This window comes from Phyllopteryx taeniolatus, unplaced genomic scaffold (genome assembly GCF_024500385.1).
Source record: "Phyllopteryx taeniolatus isolate TA_2022b unplaced genomic scaffold, UOR_Ptae_1.2 contig_29, whole genome shotgun sequence".
Classification (NCBI taxonomy): domain Eukaryota; kingdom Metazoa; phylum Chordata; class Actinopteri; order Syngnathiformes; family Syngnathidae; genus Phyllopteryx; species Phyllopteryx taeniolatus.
This window is the reverse complement of record NW_026903217.1, coordinates 41,310-68,287: the sequence shown is the minus strand read 5'-3', so window position 1 is coordinate 68,287 and position 26,978 is coordinate 41,310. Positions and strand designations below refer to the sequence as shown.

At 41.0% G+C, this 26,978-nt stretch overlaps 1 protein-coding gene, 1 non-coding gene and 1 pseudogene across 4 annotated transcripts; all 3 read right to left on the bottom strand.

Moving 5' to 3' along the window:
* Positions 1–2,176: 2,176 nt before the first annotated feature.
* LOC133473585 (5S ribosomal RNA) lies at positions 2,177–2,295 on the bottom strand. Its single transcript, XR_009787168.1, has one exon. It is a non-coding gene; the product is annotated as a 5S ribosomal RNA (ribosomal RNA).
* Positions 2,296–5,289: 2,994 nt separating this feature from the next.
* LOC133473567 (uncharacterized) lies at positions 5,290–12,477 on the bottom strand. Of its 3 annotated transcripts, XM_061765213.1 has the most exons (3): positions 10,096–12,477; positions 7,838–7,902; positions 5,290–6,984 (listed from the first exon to the last, which is right to left on the bottom strand). In XM_061765213.1, exon 1 carries the CDS (start codon positions 12,308–12,310, stop codon positions 10,781–10,783), a length of 1,530 nt encoding a protein of 509 aa, XP_061621197.1. In that variant the 5' UTR covers positions 12,311–12,477; the 3' UTR covers positions 5,290–6,984; positions 7,838–7,902; positions 10,096–10,780. The 3 variants fall into 3 exon arrangements, with proteins under 3 accessions (XP_061621197.1, XP_061621196.1, XP_061621198.1); XM_061765212.1 differs by having other exon boundaries at positions 5,290–7,902; XM_061765214.1 differs by lacking the exon at positions 7,838–7,902 and having other exon boundaries at positions 5,290–6,824.
* A 1,969-nt stretch (positions 12,478–14,446) lies between these two features.
* LOC133473587 (5S ribosomal RNA) lies at positions 14,447–14,575 on the bottom strand (annotated as a pseudogene).
* Between the last annotated feature and the right edge of the window lie 12,403 nt (positions 14,576–26,978).

The following is a 26,978-nucleotide window of genomic DNA, read 5'->3' as shown; positions in this document are numbered from 1 at the left end:
GCGGCTATTTTTTTGTGTATTTAACCAACCATTAAAGCCGTGTTCGGTTATCCCTGTCTCTAAATATTAAATGTTATCAGGATCCTGTTTTTTTTTTCTTTTAAATTTAATTTAATGAACCTCCAACCTTTACACTGCAGTGTATTCCTGTTTTTTATTTTACTACTTCCTTTCCCCATTTGAAAGAATTTGGTTCAGTGTAATACTACCTAGGGTAGTCTAGAACACTGTTTTGTTTTTTTTCAGTAGGACGGTGATTCAAATTTACTTTCTGTGGTAATTCTCACTTCAACTATTTCGAGTGGAGAATTCTTGCCTTTGCATCCACAAAAGTCCACCGTTTACTTTCCCACTGTTTTGGTATGGAATGAAAAACCTAGTGGTTTCCCATTTCCCATTTACACTCTCATTCAAACAGTTTTCATTCACACTGGCTCGTCAGAGGACTCCGCCGTCCTATACGGAATTTAACTACGACGCCACGAAACGTTCCTAGTTTCTTTATTCATTAAACACGGAATTTAAGTACGTACAGGACTCCGGCATCCTCGCGGAATTTGTGGACTCCGCCGTCCCTTACTTGCCAGTGACTAGTATTACACAAGGTTTATTAAACACGGAATTTAAGTACGTACAGGACTCCGCCGTCCTCGCGGAATTTGTGGACTCCGGCGTCCTTTTTCCTAAAATAAAATTTTAAAATTTAACTCACCAGTCGTCTTCAATCCTGTGGATTGTCGTCAACCTTCAGATCCCAGTTGAGGAGAACGAAGACCAGTCCCGTAAAGGGTCTTACTTGCCGTGGCCACGGTCTCTTAACTGGAAGTCGGCTCCACAACTGGAATCCTCGGGTGTGTTGACATCCGGGTCGAAGGACCAATTTAATGTTGGATTTATCTTACCCAACATTATTACAAATAGACACAAAAGGAATGAAGACGCTGGTTTCTTTTTCTCATGAGGAGGGCGTATGAGAGATTGTTCAGATCACAGCCTCTCAACACGCTCTAACAATCTCCCCCGTCGCTCCTGCATTTATTTGAAAATAGGAGGGTTTGTCCCAGACATAATGTTCTAAACAATAAGACACAACACAAAACATTGGACCAACACCTGTCACGTCCCCGACCACATCCGATCACGTCCTTGGTCCAGGCGCCCTTCCATCGGATCATGCTGAGTCATCCTTTTGAAGGCGAGACATCTAAAATCGTCCATAATACTAATGCAAGCTAAGCAAATAAATGATAACTTCTAGAATATATTTAACACTGCTGTTGACCAATACTGGCCACTCATGTGGTTGAGAAGTATCTGCACCATTTGCACAATGGACACTGTTCCAGATTATCGCACTACGATTCGCTTTATACTGCTTAAATTTCTCGAAGTCTCTTCACGTTTTGCAAAATTGTCACTGTACCAGATTATTGCTCGATCAGTCACTTCAAATTGCTCTAAATTGCTAGAGGACTCTGCATCATTTGCACAATTGTCAAAAAATAAAAAATAACACAAAATTTGCATTGACATGACCACATTACCGCTAACCTTTCATTGCTAAGTGATTCTCTGTAATTTGGTCTCATGTGATTATGTCTCCAAAGTATTTTCTGTCAAATGGCTATCCGTTGTCGCACGAGAGGGGCTCCAAGTACCAGAGACAAATTCCTTGTATGTTTCTGACATACTCGCCAAATATAGATTCTGATTTTTATTCTGCTGATTCTGATTGAATTTACTCGATCTAATCTACTCCTTCTAATACTGCCATTCACTCGACTATAATGTATTCCTCGGAAGTGGTTCGGGTTCATAAACCGTGGCTTTGAGGTCCACACAATAATGTGCAATAATTACGTATCATTTAAAGATCCATACCTTCGTATCCTTAACCTCGAGCTAATTAAAAGCACTGATGTGATAAAATCGTGACGTATCACGTGATACTAATATATATATATATATATATAGATATATATATGTAGATATATGTGTGTATAGATTTTCTTTTTTTTTTACTGTCGGAAAAGGAGATACGGGATTTTTAAAAAAGGTACGTGAAGATTCTGTCTTCTAATAAAGAGATGGTAAGTCATAAGAGAGAGAATGACTGCATTATAATTTAGGTCAACCACCGATAAGAAAACGATTCCACGAGAATCTAAAGTGAAAAAGCTTACAGCACCTGGTATTCCCAGGCGGTCTCCCATCCATGTACTAACCAGGCCCACCCCTGCTTAGCTTCCGAGATCAGACGAGATCAGGCGCTCTCAGGGTAGTAAGGCCGTAAGCCACAGGGCTACTTGAAAAGCAACATTTTATATTTAAAAAATATCAAATTTCGCTTAAAAATATCGAGCGGATCGCGTCATTTTTTATTCTCCAATTGTTGGCTGGTCTATTTTGGAGTTTTTTGTGTGGATGATGAAAACTCATTCTCAACACTACAAATATGTGATCAGATCATAGATTTTGAAAAGTTAACACACGAGAGAATTTGAGAACTTGCACGCTGCCAAAACTCAGACAAGAGCATGCAAAATCCTCTTGGACCCTCCACATCCTGGTCACCAACTCTTCAGAAACAGAGTCATCTTTATTTGCCATGTATGTCCAAAAAACACACAAGGAATTTGGTAGTTGGAGCCACTCTCGTACGACAACAGACAGTCAATTGACAGAGAACACTTTTGAGACATAAAGACGTTGACAAAAAACAGTCACTGAGCAATTTAGGGTTGCTAGCTATCGTAATGCCGGTTCATTTTTTTTTGACAATTGTGCAAAAAGATGCAGAGTCCTCTAGCATTTAGAGCAGTTCGAAAGACTAATATTGCAATAGTCCGGTGCAATGACCATTGTGCAAAGGTCACCGAGACTTCAAGCGAGTAGTGCGATAATCTGGGACAATGTTTATTGTTCAAATGTTGCAGATTCTCTTCAATCAGTGTGCAATTGGAGCAGATGCTACTGGCATGAGTGGCCAGTATTGATCAACAACAGATATGCAAATAGTGCAGCGTGGCGAGACTACTACAGTGAGTGCACGAGTCATATATAATTGTCTTCTTCCAGCTCCTTCCCCCAGGCAAGTGCTATCGAACAATGCAAACAAAAACTAGCAGACATTCCAACACCTTTCGTCCCGCTTACCGTTAACTTCTTAAACAGTTCACTTACAATTGCATTGTAACATGCTGCCAATTTGTCTTGAGATTGTTGTCCCATCTCTGTCGGGCCAATTATACATTATTCGTGCATTCACTGTAGTAGTCTCGCCACTCTGCACAATTTGCATATCTGTTGTTGACCAATACTGGCCACTCATGTGGTTGAGAAGTATCTGCACCATTTGCACAATGGACACTGTTCCAGATTATCGCACTACGATTCGCTTTATACTGCTTAAATTTCTCGAAGTCTCTTCACGTTTTGCACAATTGTCACTGTACCAGATTATTGCTCGATCAGTCACTTCAAATTGCTCTAAATTGCTAGAGGACTCTGCATCATTTGCACAATTGTCAAAAAATAAAAAATAACACAAAATTTGCATTGACATGACCACATTACCGCTAACCTTTCATTGCTCAGTGATTCTCTGTACTTTGGTCTCATGTGATTATTTCTCCAAAGTATTTTCTGTCAAATGGCTATCCGTTGTCGCACGAGAGGGGCTCCAAGTACCGGAGACAAATTCCTTGTATGTTTCTGACATACTCGGCAAATATAGATTCTGATTTTTATTCTGCTGATTCTGATTGAATTTACTCGATCTAATCTACTCCTTCTAATACTGCCATTCACTCGACTGTAATGTATTCCTCGGAAGTGGTTCGGGTTCATAAACCGTGGCTTTGAGGTCCACACAATGATGTGCAATAATTACGTATCATTTAAAGATCCATACCTTCGTATCCTTAGCCTCGAGCTAATTAAAAGCACTCATGTGATAAAATTGTGACGTATCACGTGATGCTAATATATATATATATATATATATATATATATTGTTGAAGGATGGTATCTCTCCGCCAGTCCTTCGCGTGTTCGTTGAATATCGGATGATGAGAATGTTGGAGTCCGAATCAGAGACTGGAAATGAACTTCTTTAAGATCTTTTTTGCAGAATATTCTGGGTACAAATGTTCTACAGGCAAAGGCTGCAGCTGCACAAAATGTGCTCAAATGTGCGCTTTCTCAGCGTTCAGTGCGAGATTATATACAGTGTTCAGGGCGGTGTTTAAAGCTTGAGCAGGGTGGATCCAAGGTCACAGCATTATCTCTTCTTGGGACAAAACGTCCTGTTTTGCGGCTGACATGTAGTTTTCACACTTACGTGATTAGAACATTTTAATACTGAGGTTAGGTTATACAACATAACAGTGTACAAATTAAGTCTATGTATGATCATGACATCAGTATATCACGTGCGAGGGCCTTCAATCCCCCTTTCGGACTCGAAAGAGTCCGACACCAGGATATGTTAAACAGCATGTAAGAGAATGTACCATTACAAAAATATGCCCGCGGGGTCATCGAGCATCTCAGGGGATACCCCCGAGGACAGGAGTGGCATCATCTGGGCGGGGTTGTTAACATCTCTTTTTTCGATAGCTGCTGTAATGAGTCGCTGGCTAAGAGAGCGCAAGCAAGGAATGCAACAACATCCACATATTGTGAGAAAAGCAGCAAACACAGCAATAGAAATAAAAATAGAAGATACCAGAGCCTTATAACGTCCAAAAACACTCATCCAATTGTCCCAAATAGAAGTATCTACCCCGGAATGTTGCTTCATCTTTTTGTTCAATGTTCTGAGCCCTTCAATTGCAGAGGTTAGGCTGCCATCAGAAGCTGTGTTATTAGGAATAAAAGTGCAACATTGTTCGCCAAACATGGAGCATACGCCTCCTTTTTCTGCCAGAGCATATCTAAAGCAATACGATTCTGGAAAGCCATCAGAGAGGTGGCGGCTAGTTGACCATGTACCGCTTCAAATCCGCTTTGTGTCCAATTACCTAGGCGTTGCACATTGTAATGTACGTAATTAACTCTATCTGTGTTTTTATTTATAGTACACCACCAACAGATTGTGGATTCAAATCCTGCGGCAACCTGATCTGCGAGTTTATATTCATCGGGGACCCCTCATGGTACGCCAATCGCATCAATGTATGTGGGGTCCCCCTTATCTTGCCATGTGCTAGTAGATCGTTTGGCTTTTTGTAAGTGGGACAAGTGTTGTGGTCCTAAGTTTTGAATAGTTTGCATCAACACATGAACCGTGGTTGGAAAGACCTTTACTGGCAGCAGGAGAGAAATCAGTGCACAGTAACCGGCTTGGTTCAAAGGGAGTTTGTCGAATATCCGGTCATCACCGCACCACCACCAGATGTCGCCCCTGGATTGTGGCCGAAATGATGATCCCACAAAGATAAGTGACTGACATTGTTGTGCGTGGTTTAACCTTCCCAATCGGCCATTGTTTCCTGTAATGTTAATACAGGTGAAGTTGCCTTTTGCAACTTGGTTTAAAAACAGAGGTTTATCTTTTTGCCATCTTACCAATGGGTGTATTTTGTCCCATTTGGAACAGTTTCGTGAGGGTAGCGTTTTATTCATCAATTCCATAACACATTGTGTGTCAATATTGGCAGGGACCACCCTGAGTAAAGGACGAGGTCCCATGCAAACCACGCAATTTTTTTAGTAGTCTTTGCCGCTTCCTCAGTTAATAATAGCCAATTGTTGCTGTTTCCTGATACGCCTGTGGTAACTCGAAACAAACCATCCACGCTATTTAAGGGTACACTGATGGCCGTCAACTTGATAGTTTGTGTATAATTATTTAATATTGGCTGATCAAGTTGTCCCATAGTAGTGTTTTCACATATGACAACGGGAAAATGAGGGTCTGGTCCTGATGACCAGGCCCAGAGTAAAAAACCCCAGCATGAAACATTAAAAATGGTTGCACTTGGTGGACGCAATATACCATCGGGGAGAGCAAAGGTCAGTTTAAGTAGATCCCCTTTTTTGGTAAGGGTGATTTTGTCTTTGAAAAAGACAGCTTCTTTGGTCTTTCCCGATGGCCAATAGTTACCTTGTTTAGTGGTTATTAAAGAATCCCAGCTTAAATCTAGCACGTTTCCTGTCATATACCACCAATAACCTCTCCAGCCCTCCCCTGTTATCTGAACGGTGTTTCTGAACCCTTTTAGAGATGTAATTGGTATTTCAACGGCAGTAGGTGCTTGGTGGCACTGTTAAAGTTATCGAATGGTTGTACGTCCATTCTAAAATCCAGGGAACAGACTGGGACATAGGTACAGTTGAGTGACCTGAATTGAGTTTTCGCTTACCTCTCTGTATTGTTGTTAGGTTTGAGCGCGCACCAAGACGCATCCAAAAATACCAAACAGGCAAGAGAGTTAATACAATAAAAAGGGTTGTGATGTAACAACAAATTGAAACATTGTCCCATTTGCGGGCCATTGTTGGGTGGTGTTTTTTCAGGATCGTCGCTAGAGAGCGCTGTCAGCTTCTTCAGGACCTGGGGTTAGACTACCCGGTCCTAGGTTGAGTCACCGGGATTATTCTGCCCGTGTACCGTGATCTCAACCTTTGATGAGTGATGTCGTCAGTGGGATGGGAACTGGTCTGGCGTTGACGTGCAGTCAGTACTTGCGGCAATGATGATCTGTCAGGGCGGGGTCTTTGCTGGTCGTGTAGAGGTGAGGTGGTACCACGTCTCCCCCTTTCCTTGTAGGCGGACAGCGGACGATGTTCTCTCCGTCACTTTATGAGGACCTGTCCACCTGGGTTCAGACCACTTTCTTTTGGTTACTTTCAACCATACAAATTCACTTTCATGCATTACCAAAGGAGCGTCGGGTTGTTTTGCAGTTAGTTGCGAAAAAGCAAGCGTTAGTTGTTTGAGCTCCGGAGGGCCAGACACATCTGTTGTCTCCAGTGGAGCTGTTGGAGCCGGAAACGGTCTGTTAGTATGACATTCAAATGGAGTCCAGCCTTTGGCTGAATTGAGTGACATTCGTACATTCATCAAAGCCAAAGGAAGGGCTTGTAGCCAATTGAGATTTGAAGTAGCTAAAGCTTTGGCCAATTTTTCCTTAATGTTCCGATTCATTCTTTCTACTTGTCCTTGGGACTGTGGGTGATATACTGAACCAAATGTGTGTTTCAGTCCCAGGGCTCTTTCTACTTCCTGCAAATGTTTATTTTTAAAATGGGTCCCATTATCAGACCTAATTTTACTTGGGAACCCATGAGATGGAATATAATGGTTAATCAAATGTTTAACCACTATGTTTGCCGTTTCTGTTTTGCAGGGATAGGCTTCAGGCCAACCGGAGAAGGAATCCACTATTACTAGTAGATACCTGTAACCGGACACACTTTTAATCATGTCTGTAAAATCCATCGAAACCACCTGCCCAGGTGCCGTCACGTCCGGATCGTGAGTTCCCTGGGGTGGTTTCGTGGTAGGCATGCTGTTATATCTGCTACAGACACTGCAATCCTGGAGTTCATTTTTAACAATTGCTCTCATGAAAGGATGCCACCAGGTGTGGAGTCGTCTCAGTGTTTCTTCCACGCCTACATGGCATGCTCCATGAGCTTCGCTTATCAACAGTTTTAATTGCTTCTGAGGTGGTATACATTTTCCTCCTTTTCTCCAAATACCTTTCTCATCTCTCTCACCCCCTTTTGATTTCCACATACTCCTTTCTTCGGGACTCCCTTGTTCCTGCCATATTTTAACTGTTTCTTCTGTTACTTCCTGTCTGTCTTTCAATTCTGCTTCACTTACAACTAGTTGTGAGGTGGGAAGATAACCAGCCGCTGCCTTCGCCGCTTTATCCGCTGCGTCATTTCCTGCTGATACAAAATCATCCTTTTTAGTGTGTCCTTTACATTTTAAGACTGCCACTGCTTTGGGCATCATTAATGCTTCTTTCAATTTTAATATTTCTTGATAATGTTTTATGGGGACTCCCGTTGCAGTCATGAAGTCATTTCTTTGCCATTCGGCCATGGCTGTATGTACTACTACATGAGCATATGCCGAGTCAGTGTAAATGTTGGTCGTTTTGTCTTGGGCCAGCTGGAGAGCAGCTGTTACTGCCGTTATCTCTGCTCTTTGGGCAGATTGTTGCCCTTTGAGTTTTTCCGCCTTTATAGTTACAAATCCTGTATCAGTTAGTTTTGTTACAGCAAACCCTGACTGGAGCCCTTGTTCTCCTTTAAAACAGCATCCGTCCGTGAATAGTATCAAGTCAGGATTTTGCAAGGGCATGTCATATAGATCTTCCCTAAGTGTGTTATCTGTTATGATTCGTTGGGTACAGCAATGAGGCTGTCCTTCAAAAAGCCCTTCAGCCATGTTAATGCCCTCGTGTGTAAAAAGTATATGTGGCTGTGTGAGTATTACCTCAATTTTCCTTTGTCTTCCTCCTGTCATGGTGAAAACATGGCTTGTCATGTACTGTACTGTACTGTGAGAAGTGCGTACTGTCAATGGATGATGTAAGACAATGTGTGAGGTTTTTTCAATGAGTCGAGCTAACGCAGAGGCAAACGCCGCGCATACTGGATGTCGCTTTTCGTATTTTTCAAGTGGCGTAGAGGCATATAGACAAATTCGTCTTTCTCCTGATTCCCCCTTCTGATAAAGAGCAGCAGATACACTGCTGGTCTTTTCAGAAACATCCAGGAAAAACATTCTGTTGTAATCAGGAATAGCCAATGCGGCAGCTGAGGACAAGTGCTGTTTGAGGTGTACAAAAGAGTTTTCCGCTTCAGTGGTCCAAGTGAGGATATGTGACAAATTTCGCATTCCTTCAATGTTAACCATTTGGCGAAGAGGATGTGTAAGTTCTGCAAAGTCTGGGACATGATGGCGTGAGTAGTTGCACAGTCCTAAGAAGGCGAGCATTTGTTTGACATTGACAGGTTTCGGGTGGTGTAAGATGTCATCTTTGTGTGAGGGAGACATCCCTGTGCCTTTGCATGAAATAAGGCGTCCCAAAAAGAAAACTTGTAGCCTTGCAATTTGTAGTTTGCTTTTGGAGCACTTAAGTCCTACTGACGCTAGATGAGACAAGAGTCGCTGGGTGGCTCGAAGACATAAGGACTCGGAAGAGGCAGCCAACAATATGTCATCTACATATTGTATTAAGAGCACACCTTCCGGAAGTTGAAGTGGTGATAAAAGTTGTCTGAGATGATCATTGAACAGTCCTGGTGACAGAACAAAGACTTGTGGAAGTCAGTTGTAAGAATAGCATTCATTATTCCAAGTAAATGCAAAACATTGCTTAATAGATGGGTCAAGAGGAATGCAGAAAAATGCATTAGCCAGATCAATGCAAGTAAAATGGGTGTGGGACGGAGAGAGCTGAGACAGGGCTGAGTGCGGATTGGGTACTGGGAGTGTTGGTGTCAAGACTGCTGCATTTATTGCCCTAAGGTCATGTACCATTCGGAATTTTCCAGTATTTTTCTTTTCAACTGGTAGAATGGGTGTATTATACTCTGACTCACGTATTTTGCACAATACTCCTGCTTTTAGCAAGCCTTCAATGGTTTCTGTAATGCCAATTCGACCTGCTTCCTTCATTGGATACTGTGGTATCCAAATAGGATCAGGCTTCATTTTGAATTTCACCGGCTGTACTTGACACAATCCCACGTCTGTTGGGTCTGTAGACCACAAATGTAGAGGCAAAGATTGTACCATAGGATTGGCGAATTCACTGTCAGTTGTTTCTCGTCCATGATGTCTGTCCAACAAGCAATGCTCCAGGGTTGATATTGGTGTATACGGTGCAGACTGTATCCAGTATGCATCGAGAGACCGAGAATATAGCAATGTGTTGTGAAAAGTTGGCTGCCAATCAATAGCCTGTGTGCAGCTTAGGACGAACGGACCCAAATCCTTTGCAGTATGCTGTGGTGATACCATCAAGGACACATGAGGATGACATGGTGGAACAGTGGGATCTGATGGATGAGTCATCATATACCATTTTTGTTGTTCAGGCGTTAGTGAAATTGAAAAAGCCACACCTGGTTTTCCCACGAACAGGTCACCCATTTGTAGTTCCCAGATGTTGCCTTCTACATTTTGGAAAGCCTCGCTGTACACCTCATCTCCCGTCCTGTCATAGTACAGAGTGCAATGCATACAATCAGAAACCATATCATAGGGTCTGAGGTGACGAACCCATGGCGACCATTGAGTCCAAAAGGTCTCTGCTTCCGTCCATCCGGGTGAGTCAGTGTCCATTTTCGCCCAGTAGATGTCGGCGGTGGCACACGTCATACTTGGTAGTCGGCGCTCTGAGTCCTGCATGTAGATGTTTGATGTGTCGTCACCGGAACAACAGTAGGTGTGTCCATCAGGAAACTGTAATATCAGTCCATCCGGGCTGCACAGTATTGTTGGAGCTGTTTTGATGAGAAGATCCCTTCCCAACAGGTTGACAGGGCAATTGGGCGCATACACAAACGAGTGTAAAAGAGTTTGTGTAAAACACTGAGTATGTACGGGTGTAGTCATGTGCAGGATGGTTTCTTCACCCCGGAATCCAACAAGTGAAATGCCTTTTGCGGTAAGGGAACTTTCAGGTGTTAATGTCATAACGGTTGAATGTCTGGCTCCCGTATCGACCATAAAAGGTAAAATAGTTCCTCCTACCGTCAGTCCAATTATTGGTTCCTGCAGACCATGGCATGTGGATTCGGGGCCCCATCATTGCGGATACTGGCCCCCAGACGGTGGCCGGTGCTGTTGGTTCGGCACTTGATGGTAAGACTGCTGCTGCTGCGGCGGATATTGGGGAGCAATATCCTGCTGCTGTTGCTGTCCGTATCCTCTTCCTCTTTGCTGGCCATAACCACGCCTGTTGAATCCTCTAGGCGGGCCCCTTGTTCCTCTGCCTCTGCCCTCCAGGGGACGCGCTCGGCAGTCTATTGCCCAGTGTCCGTTACGACCACAGTTGAAGCAATGATTTCTGCCAGCAAACGGAGCACCTCGAGCCATGAATGGGCCTGTTTGATACATCATGCACTCAGAAACAACATTAGGTAGCGAGGCCCCAACGGAAGCCACAGGTATGATTTTAATATTCTCTTCTTGTTTTTTGAGACTTTGTAGTTGCATTATAGCTAATTGCGATTCGGTGGTTCTGTGTTTCTCATGCTTTGACTCTTTTTCTTTTGCATGTCTCCTCAGGTGATGTTTCAGATGTGACAACCAGCGAGCATGATCCGCTCCGGGAAGGTCCGGATTCGTCTCCATGGCTTGTACCACAGACTTGGGAACGCCCTTCAGCACTGCTCCTCTAAATACTTGAGAATACAGAGCAGAGTCAGTTGGCAAATGGCCTGTTTTTGAAGAATATTCGACAAGAGCGCGGTCAATATATGCCGCTGCTTCCTCATCTGTTCTAGGAGCAAATACTAAGTCGGAGATGAATAGATCAGGAATGGGAAACAATGCGTTTAGTGCAGTGAACAATGTTAAGTAATACTCTCTTGTAAGTGCCTCATTGTCCATTATACTCATCAGACCAGAATTCTTCATCAGTGTTTCCAGTTGGGAGAGAGGACACGCATGTGTCAATAATGCGCGCATGTCTCCAGCCGTCAAAATTTGTCTTGTGACAGCCCTTTGTACCGATCTCAGCCAGTTCTCTCCTCCATTCTGCATTGCAGGAAGTTTCTGCATCAAAACACTTAGATCAGAAGGAGAAAAAGGTTTATAAAACATGGCAGTGGCTCCAGTAGCCGGATCAACCTTGGCCAGCATTGGAGCTTGAACAAAAGTTTGAGAGCGTGTCATGGGTCGAAGTGGAGTGGATTCAGCAAAAGGGGGCGCACTTCTATTTTCTTGTGTCTGTTGTAACAGGGAGTCCTGGTGTGCTCCTGACAAATTCTGCACTTGGCACTTTAAGTCAGCCACCTGATTTTGCAAATGTGCGATGTGATAAGTGTTTGCTACCGCATGGGGAAGTCCCTTCTGAGCTTCTTCTGCTGCTATCTCCTGTTCCCTTTGTCTGAATATTACATCTCGTTCCGCGTTATCACGTTGTATCTGTTCTGTTATTTCAGCGTTGACAGTTCTCTCAAAACGGGAGGCACGCGCTAAAAGGTGCTCTCTTACCTTTTGTGGCACTTCAGGGTGTCTATTTAAATCTACCGTAAACGCTCCTATTTGGTTTAACTTTGTATATGGTTCTCCGCACATGTTAGACACTTTTTCCAGTTTTTCCTCGAACATTTTAACTGAGGCTGTTACGCCTGCGGCCAAATTTTCTGCTGCGTGCTGAATCAGGGGTTCATGTTGTTTCGATCCCACCGAGTCAGTACTGCCATTCCAATCCACATCTAGAGTTCCTCTATTTACAGATAAGATAGGGGCTTATATGTTTTGCAGCGTCTGTCTCGCATCTGCATATGGTGACTCGGTGAATGGGTTCACTGGCCCTTGTGTATCATTCATTTCCAATTTGTTACAATACGGCGGCGGAGCGGACAACGGCTGAGTCACACCCACCCCACTGTTTTTCGCTTCCTTTCTTGACTGTTTTAATGCACATCCCATTGCCAGCATTCTAGCTCTTGCCATTACTTTTTCTGTCTTTTTGTGATTTTCTCTTACCTTCCTGCCTCTAGTGGACAATTTACTCGTCTTCTCTATTTCCTTTTCTAACTTGTCTTTTCTATTTGAACACACTCTCTCGAGTTCCTTCATCAGTGAAATTAAACAAGCAGCAGTTGATAATGCAGGAAACCAGCCATCTTCACAACATTCATCCATCCATTTATAAAGTTCTTCTTTCTTTCCCTGTCTATCTTTCTCAGACAATCCTCCCACACATACATCACATGCATTCTTTACTTGCTCTCTTAACAGTATTTTTTGACCATGGTCTGGAATGACACGCAAGTCGAACCATTCCGATTCTCGATTGAATTCCCCTTCCATTTTTTCAGCTGTTTTTTCTTCTTAAGTACTTATTTTTTGTGGATCCACAATATACCTTTATTTCTCATATTTCAAAGACACTTGCTTAATAGCCAGACAAAAGCGTCCGAGCCTTAATTTCGCAAAAGTGGTCGAAACTCTTTTCAAAACCACTCGATACTTATTCTTCAAAGACACTTGCTTAATAGCCAAACAAAAGCGTCCGAGCCTTAATTTCGCAGACACTTGCTTAATAGCCAAACAAAAGCGTCCGAGCCTTAATTTCGCAAAAGTGGTCGAAACTCTTTTCAAAACCACTCGATACTTATTCTTCAAAGACACTTGCTTAATAGCCAAACAAAAGCGTCCGAGCCTTAATTTCGCAAAAGTGGTCGAAACTCTTTTCTTAAACAAAAGTACTTGACATTAAATCCAAACAAAAGTACTCGAACCTCAATTTATCAAAACCACTCGATACTTCTTCTTCAAAGAGACTTATCTCCTTGTTACTTGTTTCACCAGTATTTTGTACAGAATTTCCTATATAAGGATTTACGGACTTTAGGATTTCACTGTAACATGAAACAAGTCAACCTTATATACCAAATTATGTTATTTAAAGTTCATCCAGTCAAACAATCAATTTAGATTCCAATAGAACATAAATTCTTGCCTTGTATCAGTCGACAGACAGAAGATCAATTGGGAGGATAAATGTCCTCTTACCTTTATTCGTGTGGGCCCGATGTTCTGTCTGTCGCCCAACACCTCAGCCCGAAATCACGTCGGGGTCACCAATTGTTGAAGGATGGTATCTCTCCGCCAGTCCTTCGCGTGTTCGTTGAATTTCGGATGATGAGAATGTTGGAGTCCGAATCAGAGACTGGAAATGAACTTCTTTAAGATCTTTATTGCAGAATATTCTGGGTACAAATGTTCTACAGGCAAAGGCTGCAGCTGCACAAAATGTGCTCAAATGTGCGCTTTCTCAGCGTTCAGTGCGAGATTATACACAGTGTTCAGGGCGGTGTTTAAAGCTTGAGCAGGGTGGATCCAAGGTCACAGCATTATCTCTTCTTGGGACAAAACATCCTGTTTTGCGGCTGACGTAGTTTTCACACTTACGTGATTATCAGAACATTTTAATACTGAGGTTAGGTTATACAACATAACAGTGTACAAATAAGTCTATGTATGATCATGACATCAGTATATCACGTGCGAGGGCCTTCAATATATATATATATATATATATGTAGATATATGTGTGTATAGATTTTTATTTTATTTTTTACTGTCGGAAAAGGAGAAACGGGATGTTTAAAAAAGGTACGTGAAGATTCTGTCTCCTAATAAAGAGACGGTAAGTCATAAGAGAGAGAAGGACTGCATTATAATTTAGGTCAACCACCGATAAGAAAACGATTCCATGAGAATCTAAAGTGAAAAAGCTTACAGCACCTGGTATTCCCAGGCGGTCTCCCATCCAAGTACTAACCAGGCCCGCCCCTGCTTAGCTTCCAAGATCGGACGAGATCGGACGAGATCGGGCATTCTCAGGGTAGTATGGCCGTAAGCCACATGCTTACCTGAAAAGCAACATTTTATATTTAAAAAATCAAATTTCGCTTGAAAATATCTCGAGCGGATCGCGTCATTTTTTATTCTCCAATAGTTGGCTGGTCTATTTTGGAGTTTTTTGTGTGGATGATGCAAACTCATTCTCAACACTACAAATGTGTGATCAGATCATAGATTTTGAAAAGTTAACACACGAGAGAATTTGAGAACTTGCACGCTGCCAAAACTCAGACAAGAGCATGCAAAATCCTCTTGGACCCTCCACATCCTGGTCACCAACACTTCAGAAACAGAGTCATCTTTATTTGCCATGTATGTCCAAAAAACACACAAGGAATTTGTCGTAGTTTGAGCCACTCTCGTACGACAACAGACAGTCAATTCACAGAGAACACTTTTGAGACATAAAGACGTTGACAAAAAACAGTCACTGAGCAATTAAGGGTTGCTAGTTATCTGGTAATGCCGGTTCAGTTTTTTTTGACAATTGTGCAAAAAGATGCAGAGTCCTCTAGCATTTAGAGCAGTTCGAAAGACTAATATTGCAATAGTCCGGTGCAATGACCATTGTGCAAAGGGTGCCGAGACTTCAAGCGAGTAGTGCGATAATCTGGGACAATGTTTATTGTGCAAATGTTGCAGATTCTCTTCAATCAGTGTGCAATTGGAGCAGATGCTACTGGCATGAGTGGCCAGTATTGGTGTTGGATTTATCTTACCCAACATTATAAAAAATAGACACAAAAGGAATGAAGACGCTGGTTTCTTTTTCTCATGAGGAGGGCGTATGGGAGATTGTTCAGATCACAGCCTCTCAACACGCTCTAAACAATCCCCCCCCTCGCTCCTGCTTTTATTTGAAATAGGAGGGATTTACAAATCATAATGTTCTAAGCAATAAGACACAACACAAAATATTTGATAATAAGAGGGTTTTTCCCAGACATAGTATTCTAAACAATAAGACACAACACATAATATTGAACCAACACCTGTCACGACCCGACCACATCCGATCACGTCCTTGGTCCAGGCGCCCTTCCATCGGATGATGCTGAGTCTTCTTTTTGAAGGCGAGACATCTAAAATTGTCCATTATACTAATGCAAGCTAAGCAAATAAATGATAACTTCTACAATTTATCTAACATTTCCCTCCTGTTTATCATGTATTTGCACAAATTCTCATATCATCTTACAGTCACTTCATTTCGATTTTTAACTGTAGAATCATTTTTATGAAACAAATACATTTACACTCAGAGTAACTTGTCATATATGAATGATGTAGTTTAAACATTGTAATCATCTGTACCAGGTAACAAATCAGGTAAAGCAAAATCATCATTATCATCATAATCATCATTATCATCATACAGTATACATCAGCTCCATACGATTTCTCCATCGGGGTTATGGCTGTGGTGATTAATTTACTGATTAATGCCAGAATGCATGGGATACAACAACATCCACATAATGTCAGAATGGCTGCAAAAACAGCAATTGATATCAATATTGGTGTAATTAGGGTTTTATATTTACCAAAAACGTCCATTCGAGCTGTCCCACAAGGAGTGTTGATTGAGGGTCCGCAGACCATCGATGGCTCTGGTCAAGCTGCCATCTGAAGCAGTATTGTTTGTTCTCCAAACATACCGCAAACACCTCCCTCTCTTGCGAGGAGCATGTCGACAGCTATGCGGTCTTTGGAACGTCCTTGAGCTGCTCGTGCACAGCTTCCAACCCACTCTGAGTCCAATTTCCTAATCTCTGTACATTGAAGTGGATGTAGTTTATCCCATCAACATTTTTATTAATCGTACACCACCAGCATATGAAAGACTCAAATCCTCCTGCAACCTGGTCACCCAATTTGTATTGATTAGGAACCCCCACGAGGAACACCTGGCGTTGATGTATGTTGGATTATTTTGCCCCTGCCATGACAAATCTCTTTTTTGTATATGTTTTTAGATTGGACAAAAACATTGGTGCCCTTTCCATTAAATCTTGAACAGGCATAGGGTATACTGACACATGCAATATCTAAGTGATAATAGCGCATAATCTAGATATATCTTTAGGTAATCTATCAAACAGTCTATCATCTCCGCACCACCACCAGATGTCGCTCCGTGCCACTGGCACAAAATTTGGTTTGACTTTTAAGATTACTTTAACTGTGTGTCGTTCAGTGGTCCTAATTTTTTTTTCCTTTATTAATCATGTTTATACAAGTGAAATTATTTGGTGCTACTAAAGTAGAAAACATCGGTTTGTGTTTATCTGCTTCTTTTACGGGAAATATAGGATCCCATGATTTACAAGGAACCAATCATCAGTAGTTATGTTGTTAAAATTAAATTAAAATTTGTCCACCTTTCTTTGAAGTTTTCAATGGCATTTTTGGTTTAACACTGTTCCTATAACACAGTACACAATATACAATACACAACATAACACAAGCCGTTTTGCTTATGTTAAACTCCTTTCTATGTTATTTTGCTGTTTTTTTATTTTTTATTTATTTTTTGACCAACTGGACCAATCATAACTTGTTTCACCAATGAGGTGTTCCCATCCAAAGCCTATAGTTGCATACCAGTCATATCCAAATCCCCAATTCTGCCCATTCTCTTGAGCATCATTGGTGAAAGCCGCATATGGAATTATGATTAAAGCAGCTTGATTTTGGGGGGCACAAAATATTAAACCTTTTTGCCGCGTTTGGAGGCCATGCGCACAATTTTGATCATCAGCTGTACTCCTTTTGACACGAGTTAATGATTCAAATTTTTTTTATTATTGGGTTTGTCATATTGGTCCAGTTGGTAGGTGATTTTCTATCTAAAAATGGGTTTTATCATTTAGGGTGGGACGTCCCATGTACCACAAAAACAAAACCAACACCATAGTAGCCGAAATTACTACGTATCCACTTATCAAATGTCGTAACCAATGTGGGTGTGCCATTCTGCTGAGTTCTCACTAAACGGGTTGGTGTCTTTTTTCTTCACTGACCAGCAAGCGTTTTCAGAATCTACACATCTGCTCCCGCTCCGTTATCAGACTTTAGCTCACCTTCCTTATTTGAGTACTCAGCTGAAATGACTCTTTTACAGTGTGTTAAATGAACCCACGTATTTCTTTCTGCTATTTTTTAGGGCTGTAAAGTGTCAATCTATCTGTGCCACCATCCCTCCGGTTGAGACGTGACACAGCATGTCTCAATATAGCAGCCCATTTGAATAGTTTTTTTTTTTTTTTTTTTTTTTTTTTTCCTGTGCTAATGTAAATTTCATTTTGTAGTTTTGCACTTTGTTTTTCCCAATAATTGCGTTCTTGTTGTGGAATACTCATATTGGCTATCAGTATAGATTGTACCATCTTTATTTATCATTAGTTTGCATGCCTCGATTAATGCTACTAATTCAGCAGCTTGTTCAGCCAATTCCTGTCAATCATGCTGCGTGCCTTCATCATTTGGTATTAGTGTGGCTGGATTTAAGGTTGTGCATCGCTCAACAGTCAAATGTGGTTCTGATAGCAAGATGGCAATGCAAGATAAATGTCTTGCAGGTGATTTGCAATAGGAGAGCAGACACTGTATGTGGGACCTTTAGGGTGAACTGCTCTCTAGTTGAAAAATAAGCTATTGGTCTTAGCTTATCACCGTATTGTTGTGTAAGTACGGAGGTCATGCAATAGCTTTTACAATCTACCATTTGAATGAATGTTTTATCATTAAATTTGGAAGGCCTAGCGCAGCACTGGAGACCAAATGTTGTTTAATGTCACAGAAGGCCTTTTCTGCCTCTGTACTCCATTAAACAGGTGATGTAATTTTAAGGTTGTTTTCATGTATTAATTTTGACAATGTTGCAACAATTTCTGCATAGTTTGGAATCCATGTTCTACAATAATTTGTCAGACCTAAAAATGATTATTATATGTTTCTTCGTCTGTGGTTTAGGATTTTTTAAGACTATAGCTCTCCTGTCTTCTAATATAGTCTTTCCTCCTATACTTAAATTATGGCCTAGATATTTAACTTGTCTTTTACATCATTGCAATTTATTTTTTGTTAACTTTATGTCCCTCTTCTGTTAGATGATGCAGTAAAGTCAATGAATCCTTGCATGTCTCTCCATCTGTAGATGCCAGAAGACATGCGTGTTGTCATAACTTGTGAATAATTAGTTAGACTTTCACAGTAACCTTGCGGTAATCTAGTAAAAGTATATATATATATTTTTGTTTTCTCAAATGTGAATGCAAACCAAAATTGACTGTTATTTTCTATTGGTACTGTAAAGAATGCATTACTTATGTCTACTACTGTAAACACAGTAGCGTCTGGTCTTAATGAATTTAACAATGTGCGTGGGATTGGTACGCATGCTGCTCTCTGTATTACTGCAGCTCATCACATTCTTTTTTATCTTCTATTTTTGTGATAAGCTCCAAGGCTGCAGACAACAGCCTTTCCCACGTTTAACTGTGGTTTGTCTGGGATATCGATTGTGTAATAGAATGTACTTTCTCTGTTTTCCAGTGTTACATCAAGGTCCTCTCTTTTTAATTTATGTTTAATTCATATTTGAGTACAAGTCCTAGTTGGAATAAGCCGTCTCTTCCCAACAAATTCACAGGGCACTCCGGGACTTCGAAAATGGGCATTCTACAAGGTTATTTCAGGTTTTTCAGTGTCCAAACTCAGAATGTCCTGTAAATTGAAATCCACCTCCTCATTCTCTGTAATGTTTACACAAGAGGATTTGTTGAGTTGGGAAGCAGGCTGGCCTAGTCATGCAGTAGTTTGTCCGTATTCTCTTTTCTTTTTCTTTTTTTCTTTTTTAGGGCATTCACGTGCAATGTGGCCTTTGTTTCCACAGCACCAACAGATGGTATTATCATAATAATTTCGATTTCTACCATATCTTACTCTCCCACGGTCTCTGCCGTGTCCTCTAAAATTATCTCTCTCTCTGCCTTGATAGTATATTTCTGCTTCTTCGTCGAGGAAGACATCTATCTTCTCTTTTTGTTTTTTGTCTAACACTCTTTCTGCGTGGAGGGCATGATTAACATATTCCTCCAGAGGGCCAGTTGCTAGGTTTATCCAATGTTTATCTACCCATCTGTTAATGTGTTCTTTCGAAATCACATGTAAAGCATTTTTTAACTGTTGTTGATAAGGTGTGATGCCGGCTACGGCCTTTTTCACATCCTCATTAGTCCAGTTTAACCAGAAGAGTAAGTCGTCAAATCCATCTTTTTGTATTTGTGATATATCATTTTTGTGTCGACACTTTATTTCGTTTTGAAGTTGAACTATTTTTTGCGAATTTAGCTGGCCAGCGAAACCGTATTTGGTTATCCACGTGTTTAAATCTTCTATTTTGAAATGGTTTTGAAGTTGAACATATTTCCAATCTTTACACGTTAGGTCTATTTTTTGATCCTGTTTACTGTTATTTATTCCCATTTTTGTGAATTTGGAAGTCAGTTCATTTGCACCTAGAGTGACCTAAATACTGACTTTATTCAAAAATGACAGGGTGACAATAAATGTCTGAGTTTTGGTAATTCTCAAGCTTCTACCCTAATTGGGGCGGAGAATTCTTGCCTTTGCTTCCAAACTCAGTTGTCACTTACAATCCCGTCTTATACATTCATACTTTTACACATACACACGATATTAATAACGTTTTTATAAACACACGAAAACACGGAAACACAGAAACACAGAAATACGGAATTTAAGTACGTACAGGACCCCGCCGTCCCCACGGATTTTATCGGATACCGTTGTCCATCTTGACCACTTGCCAGTGACTAGTATTACACAAGGTTTGTTCTGCCGCAGACTTCTTCGTCGCGCAATTCACTCACTCTTTAATCCTTTTTTCCCCAAAAAAATTTTTTAAAATTTAACTCACCACTCGTCTTCAATCCTGTGGATTGTCGTCAACCTTCAGATCCCAGTTGAGGAGGACGAAGACCAGTCCCGTAAAAGGGTCTTACTTGCCGTGGCCACGGTCTCTTAACTGGAAGTCGGCTCCACAACTGGAATCCTCGGGTGTGTTGACATCCGGCTCGAAGGACCAATTTAATGTTGGATTTATCTTACCCAACATTATAAAAAATAGACACAAAAGGAATGAAGACGCTGGTTTCTTTTTCTCATGAGGAGGGCGTATGGGAGATTGTTCAGATCACAGTCTCTCAACACGCTCTAAACAATCCCCCCCCTCGCTCCTGCTTTTATTTGAAATAGGAGGGATTTACAAATCATAATGTTCTAAGCAATAAGACACAACACAAAATATTTGATAATAAGAGGGTTTTTCCCAGACATAGTATTCTAAACAATAAGACACAACACATAATATTGAACCAACACCTGTCACGACCCGACCACATCCGATCACGTCCTTGGTCCAGGCGCCCTTCCATCGGATGATGCTGAGTCTTCTTTTTGAAGGCGAGACATCTAAAATTGTCCATTATACTAATGCAAGCTAAGCAAATAAATGATAACTTCTACAATTTATCTAACAATTGGTCAACAACAGATATGCAAATAGTGCAGCGTGGCGAGACTACTACAGTGAGTGCACGAGTCATATATAATTGTCTTCTTCCAGCTCCTTCCCCCAGGCAAGTGCTATCGAACAATGCAAACAAAAACTAGCAGACATTCCAACACCTTCGTCCCGCTTACCGTTAACTTCTTAAACAGTTCACTTACGATTGCATTGTAACATGCTGCCAATTTGTCTTGAGATTGTTGTCCCATCTCTGTCGGGCCAATTATACATTATTCGTGCATTCACTGTAGTAGTCTCGCCACTCTGCACAATTTGCATATCTGTTGTTGACCAATACTGGCCACTCATGTGGTTGAGAAGTATCTGCACCATTTGCACAATGGACACTGTTCCAGATTATCGCACTACGATTCGCTTTATACTGCTTCAATTTCTCGAAGTCTCTGCACGTTTTGCACAATTGTCACTGTACCAGATTATTGCTCGATCAGTCATTTTTTCGTGTCAAAAAATAACACAAAATATGCATCGACATGACCACATGACCGGTAACCTATCATTGCTCATTGACTCTCCGTACTTTGGTCTAATGTGATTATGTCTTCAAAGTATTTTCTGTCAAATGGCTATCCGTTGTCGCACGAGAGGGGCTCCAAGTACCGGAGACAAATTCCTTGTATGTTTCTGACATATTCGGCAAATATAGAGGATTCTGATTTTGATTCTGCTGATTCTGATTGAATTTACTCTATCTAATCTCCTCCTACTAATACTGCCATTCACTCGACTGTAATGTATTCCTCGGAAGTGGTTCGGGTTCATAAACCGTGGCTTTGAGGTCCACACAATAATGTGCAATAATTACGTATCATTTTGTTAAATATATTATAGAAGTTATCATTTATTTGCTGAGCTTGCATTAGTATTATGGACGATTTTAGATGTCTCGCCTTCAAAAAGAAGACTCAGCATCATCCGATGGAAGGGCGCCTGGACCAAGGACGTGATCGGATGTGGTCGGGTCGTGACAGGTGTTGGTCCAATGTTTTGTGTTGCCCCCGTGATCCTTGAACCACTTCTCATACACAACTTTGCTGGTGTTGAATGTTCCCAATGTGTCGATTTCCATAACTGTCTTGAAGGCGAAGGAAAATGCCATAGCAAGGACGTGATCGGATGTGGTCGGGTCGTGATAGGTGTTGGTCCAATGTTTTGTGTTGTGTCTTATTGCTTAGAACACTATGCCTGGGAAAAACCCTTCTATTTTCAAATATTTTGTGTTGTGTCTTATTGCTTAGAACATTATGACTTGTAAATCCCTCCTATTTCAAATAAATGCAGGACCGACGGGGGAGATTGTTTAGAGCGTGTTGAGAGGCTGTGATCTGAACAATCTCCCATACGCCCTCCTCATGAGAAAGAGAAACCAGTGTCTTCATTCCTTTTGTGTCTATTTTTTATAATGTTGGGTAAATTGGTCCTTCGAGCCGGATGTCAACACACCCGAAGATTCCAGTTGTGGAGCCGACATCCAGTTAAGAGACCGTGGCCACGGCAATTGAGACCCTTTCCGGGACTGGTCTTCGTTCTTCTCACTGGGATCTGAAGGTTGACGACAATCCACAGGATTGAAGACGACTTTGGTGAGTTAAATTTTACAAAATGTTTTAGGAAAAAGGATTAAAAGAGTGAGTGAATTGTGCACAAAGAAGTCTGCGGCAGAATAAACCTTGTGTAATACTAGTCACTGGCAAGTGGTAAGAAGGACGGCGGAGTCCGACAAATTCCGCGAGGACGGCGGAGTCCTGTACGTACTTAAATTCCGTGTTTCTGTGTTTCCGTGTTTCCGTGTTTTTGTGTGTTTATAAAAACTTTACTAATATCGTGTGACTGTGTAAAAGTATGAATGTATAAGACTGGATTGTAAGTGACAACTGGGTTTGGAAGCAGAGGCAAGAATTCTCCGCCCCAACTGGGGTAGAAGCTTGAGAATGACCAAATCTCAGACATTTATTGTCACCCTGTCATTTTTGAATAAAGTCAGTATTTAGGTCACTCTAGGTGCAAATGAACTGACTTCCAAATTCACAAAAATGGGAATAAATAACAGTAAACCGGATCCAAAAATAGGCCTCATGTGTAAAGATTGGAAATATGTTCAACTCCAAAACCCTTCCAAAATAGAACATTTAAACACGTGGATAACCAAATACGGTTTCGCTGGCCAGCTAAATTCGCAAAAAATAGTTCAACTTCAAAACGAAATAAAGTGTCGACACAAAAATGATATATCACAAATACAAAAAGATGGATTTGACGACTTACTCTTCTGGTTAAACATGGCGTCTAAAAGAGAAAAAGGAAGGGAGAAAAAGAAACACTTAACAAATGAACAAAAAGAGCAGGAAGGTAGGCATAAAAATATGTTGTTTCAAAGACAGGAAGATGACGAGACAGGACCAATCATAAGAATTAGCGAGAAAAAGATGATTGAAGAAAGTTGTAAAAAAAATGAGGAAACAAAAGCATCACCACCCTTGTACCCGGTTTTGCCACCTCATGAACTTCCTCCAACTCAAGAGTCACAAACACAACGAATTTTACGATCAGGAGGGGTACAAATGAATTGGTCTAAAACTATGGGAGAAACATTTTCTCCCATTCCCAAAATAACAAATATAACCTCAGACGAGGGAGACATGGATTTATATCCGATGATTGAGGTGGCAAATCCAAATGTACAAGAAGACCACAAAGAAACTCTTTTGGTCTATAGGACCTGGACTAATGAGGATGTGAAAAAGGACGTAGCCGGCATCACACCCTACAAAGTAGACATTGTCCAGTTTGTTGAGGAAATGGAAAATCTTAGACAATCTTATCATTTAAATGGAACAGAAACTCAACAAATTTGGATGACTGCAATGGGGCCTGATTGGCATCTTTGCCGAGGAGATTGGGACCCAAAACACCATGGTGTTATAATGCCACATAATGACAGAGAATTACAACATAGAGTTAGGGGTTTGATAGAGAGAACCACAGCCAGGTTCCGCAAAAGGGCAAATTACACGGAAATTAATAGGGTGAAACAAAAGGATGACTGCTTGTTTTAAAGCAAACAGCGGCTTGAATGAGGATGCCAATCCTCAGGGCCCTTATCAACAACAGTTAAAAAATGCTTTACATGCGAATTCGAAAGAACACATTAAAAGATGGGTAGATAAACATTGGATAAACCTAGCAACTGGCCCTCTGGAGGAATATGTTAATCATGCCCTCCACGCAGAAAGAGTGTTAGACAAAAAGAAAAAAAAGAAGATAGATGTCTTCCTCGACGAAGGAGCAGAAATATACTATCAAGGCAGAGAGAGAGATAATTTTAGAGGACGCGGCAGAGGCCGTGGGAGAGTAAGATATGGTAGAAATTGAAATTATTATGATAATACCATCTGTTGGTGCTGTGGAAACAAAGGCCACATTGCACGTGACTACCCTAATAAAAATAAAAGAGAATACGGACAAACTACCGCATGACTAAGGCAGCCTGCTTCCCAACTCAACAAATCCTCTTGTGTAAACATTACAGAGAATGAGGAGGTGGATTTTACTTTATCAGTAAATGGGAAAGAAATGAAATTTCTTTGCGATACAGGAGCATGTAGGACTGCATGTCGGGAAAAGATTCCAGGTTCCAAACTATTGGGACATAAGGCAATAGTTAGATCTGCAAATGGACAAATTACTTTTGCCATGGAACTTGAGCCTGTGTGGATTAGAGACCCACAGGGGAGAACTTGTATAATGCCCATTTTCAAAGTCCCGGAGTGCCCTGTGAATTTGTTGGGAAGAGATGGCTTATTCCAACTAGGACTTGTACTCATTCCATCATCAAATGGAAATATTGTAGTGAAACGAAAACATGAATTAAAGAGAGAAGACCTCTATTTAACTCTGGAAAGCAAAGAACGTACATTCTATTACACAATCGATATCCCAGACAAACCACCGTTAAACATGGGAAAGGCCCTGTTGTCTGCAGCCTTGCAGCTTATCACAGAAGTAGAAGATAAAAAAAAATGTGATGAGCTGCATATAACTCTGTGGTACAAAAACACACAAGGGCCAGACCTAGGTTATGAAAACAAGTTACGACATGCGACATCACCTATTCAATGGAATACAGAGGCAGAAAAGGCCTTCTGTGACATTAAACAACATTTGGTGTCCAGCACTGCGCTGGCCCTTCCAAATTATGATAAACCATTCATTCAAATGGTAGATTGTAAAAACTATTACATGACCTCCGTACTTACACAACAATGCGGTGATAAACTAAGACCAATAGCTTATTTTTCGACTAAATTAGACAACGTGACGTGTGCATTACCGCATTGTGTCAGAGCAGTTGTGGCAGCTTCAATGGCAGTAGAGAGCAGTTCCACAATTGTGTTATTTCATCCATTAACTCTTAAAGTCTCACATACAGTGTCTGCTCTCCTATTGCAAACCATTATGGCATTTTTATCACCTGCAAGACATTTATCTTGCATGGCCATCTTGCTGTCACAACCACATTTGACTGTTGAGCGATGCACAACCTTAAATCCAGCCACACTAATACCCTTACCTGATGAAGGCACACAGCATGATTGTCAGGAATTGGCTGAACAAACTGCTAAATGTAGATGTGATTTGAAAGATCAACCATTAAGTGATGGACAAGTTCTATATGTAGATGGTTCTTCGAAAAAAGATGAACTAGGTAAGATAAAAACAGGATACGCGGTGGTAACTGATACTATTGTGCTAAAAGCTGAGTCACTACCGTCACATTACTCTGCCCAAGCTGCTGAATTAGTAGCATTAACCGAAGCATGCAAACTAATGATAAATAAAGATGTTACAATCTATACTGATAGCCAATATGCGTATTCCACAGTTCATGTGTTTGCGCAATATTGGGATAACAGAGGAATGATTACGTCAACAGGGAAGCCAGTAACACATGCTGAATTACTTAAACAATTATTACAGGCAGTGCAACATCCGCGGAAAGTGGCAATTTGTAAATGTGTTGCACATACATCTGGCACTGACAAGGTTTCTAAAGGAAACGCATTTGCTGACAAAGCCGCGAGAGAAGCAGCCTATAAACCATTTTTAGGTTTAAAAAAACAAATTGAACAACAAACATTAGATGACCAAACACTAAAAGATATGCAACAACAAAGTCCACAACAAGAACGCGATAATTGGGAAAAACAAGGTGCAAAACTACAAAATGAAATTTACATTAGCACAGAAGGGAAACAAATACTTCCAAAAAACCTATTTAAATGGGCTGCTATATTGAGCCATGGTGTATCGCATGTCTCAACTGGAGGGATGGTGGCACAGATAAATCGACACTTTACAACCTATGGTTTCAATTTATATTCAAAGAATTATTGTAGAGCATGCATGATCTGTGCACGACATAATCCGCAAGGGCAATTGCGACCTACTAGAGGTAAATTCCCAGTGCCTACATACCCTTTCCAACGCATTCACATGGATTACATAGAATTAAGTCAAAGTGAAGGAAAGAAGTACTGTTTGGTAATCATAGATGCATTTTCTAAATGGATCGAATTATTCCCAACAAAATCACCTGATGCTCTGACGGTGGCAAAAGCACTATGTAAAGACATCATTCCAAGATATGGCATACCTGAAACCATTTACAGCGATAATGGGACTCATTTTGTAAACCAAATAATCAATAAAATAGGAACCATGTTCCACATCAATTTAAAAAACCATTGTGCTTACCACCCTCAGAGTGCAGGTCTAGTGGAAAGA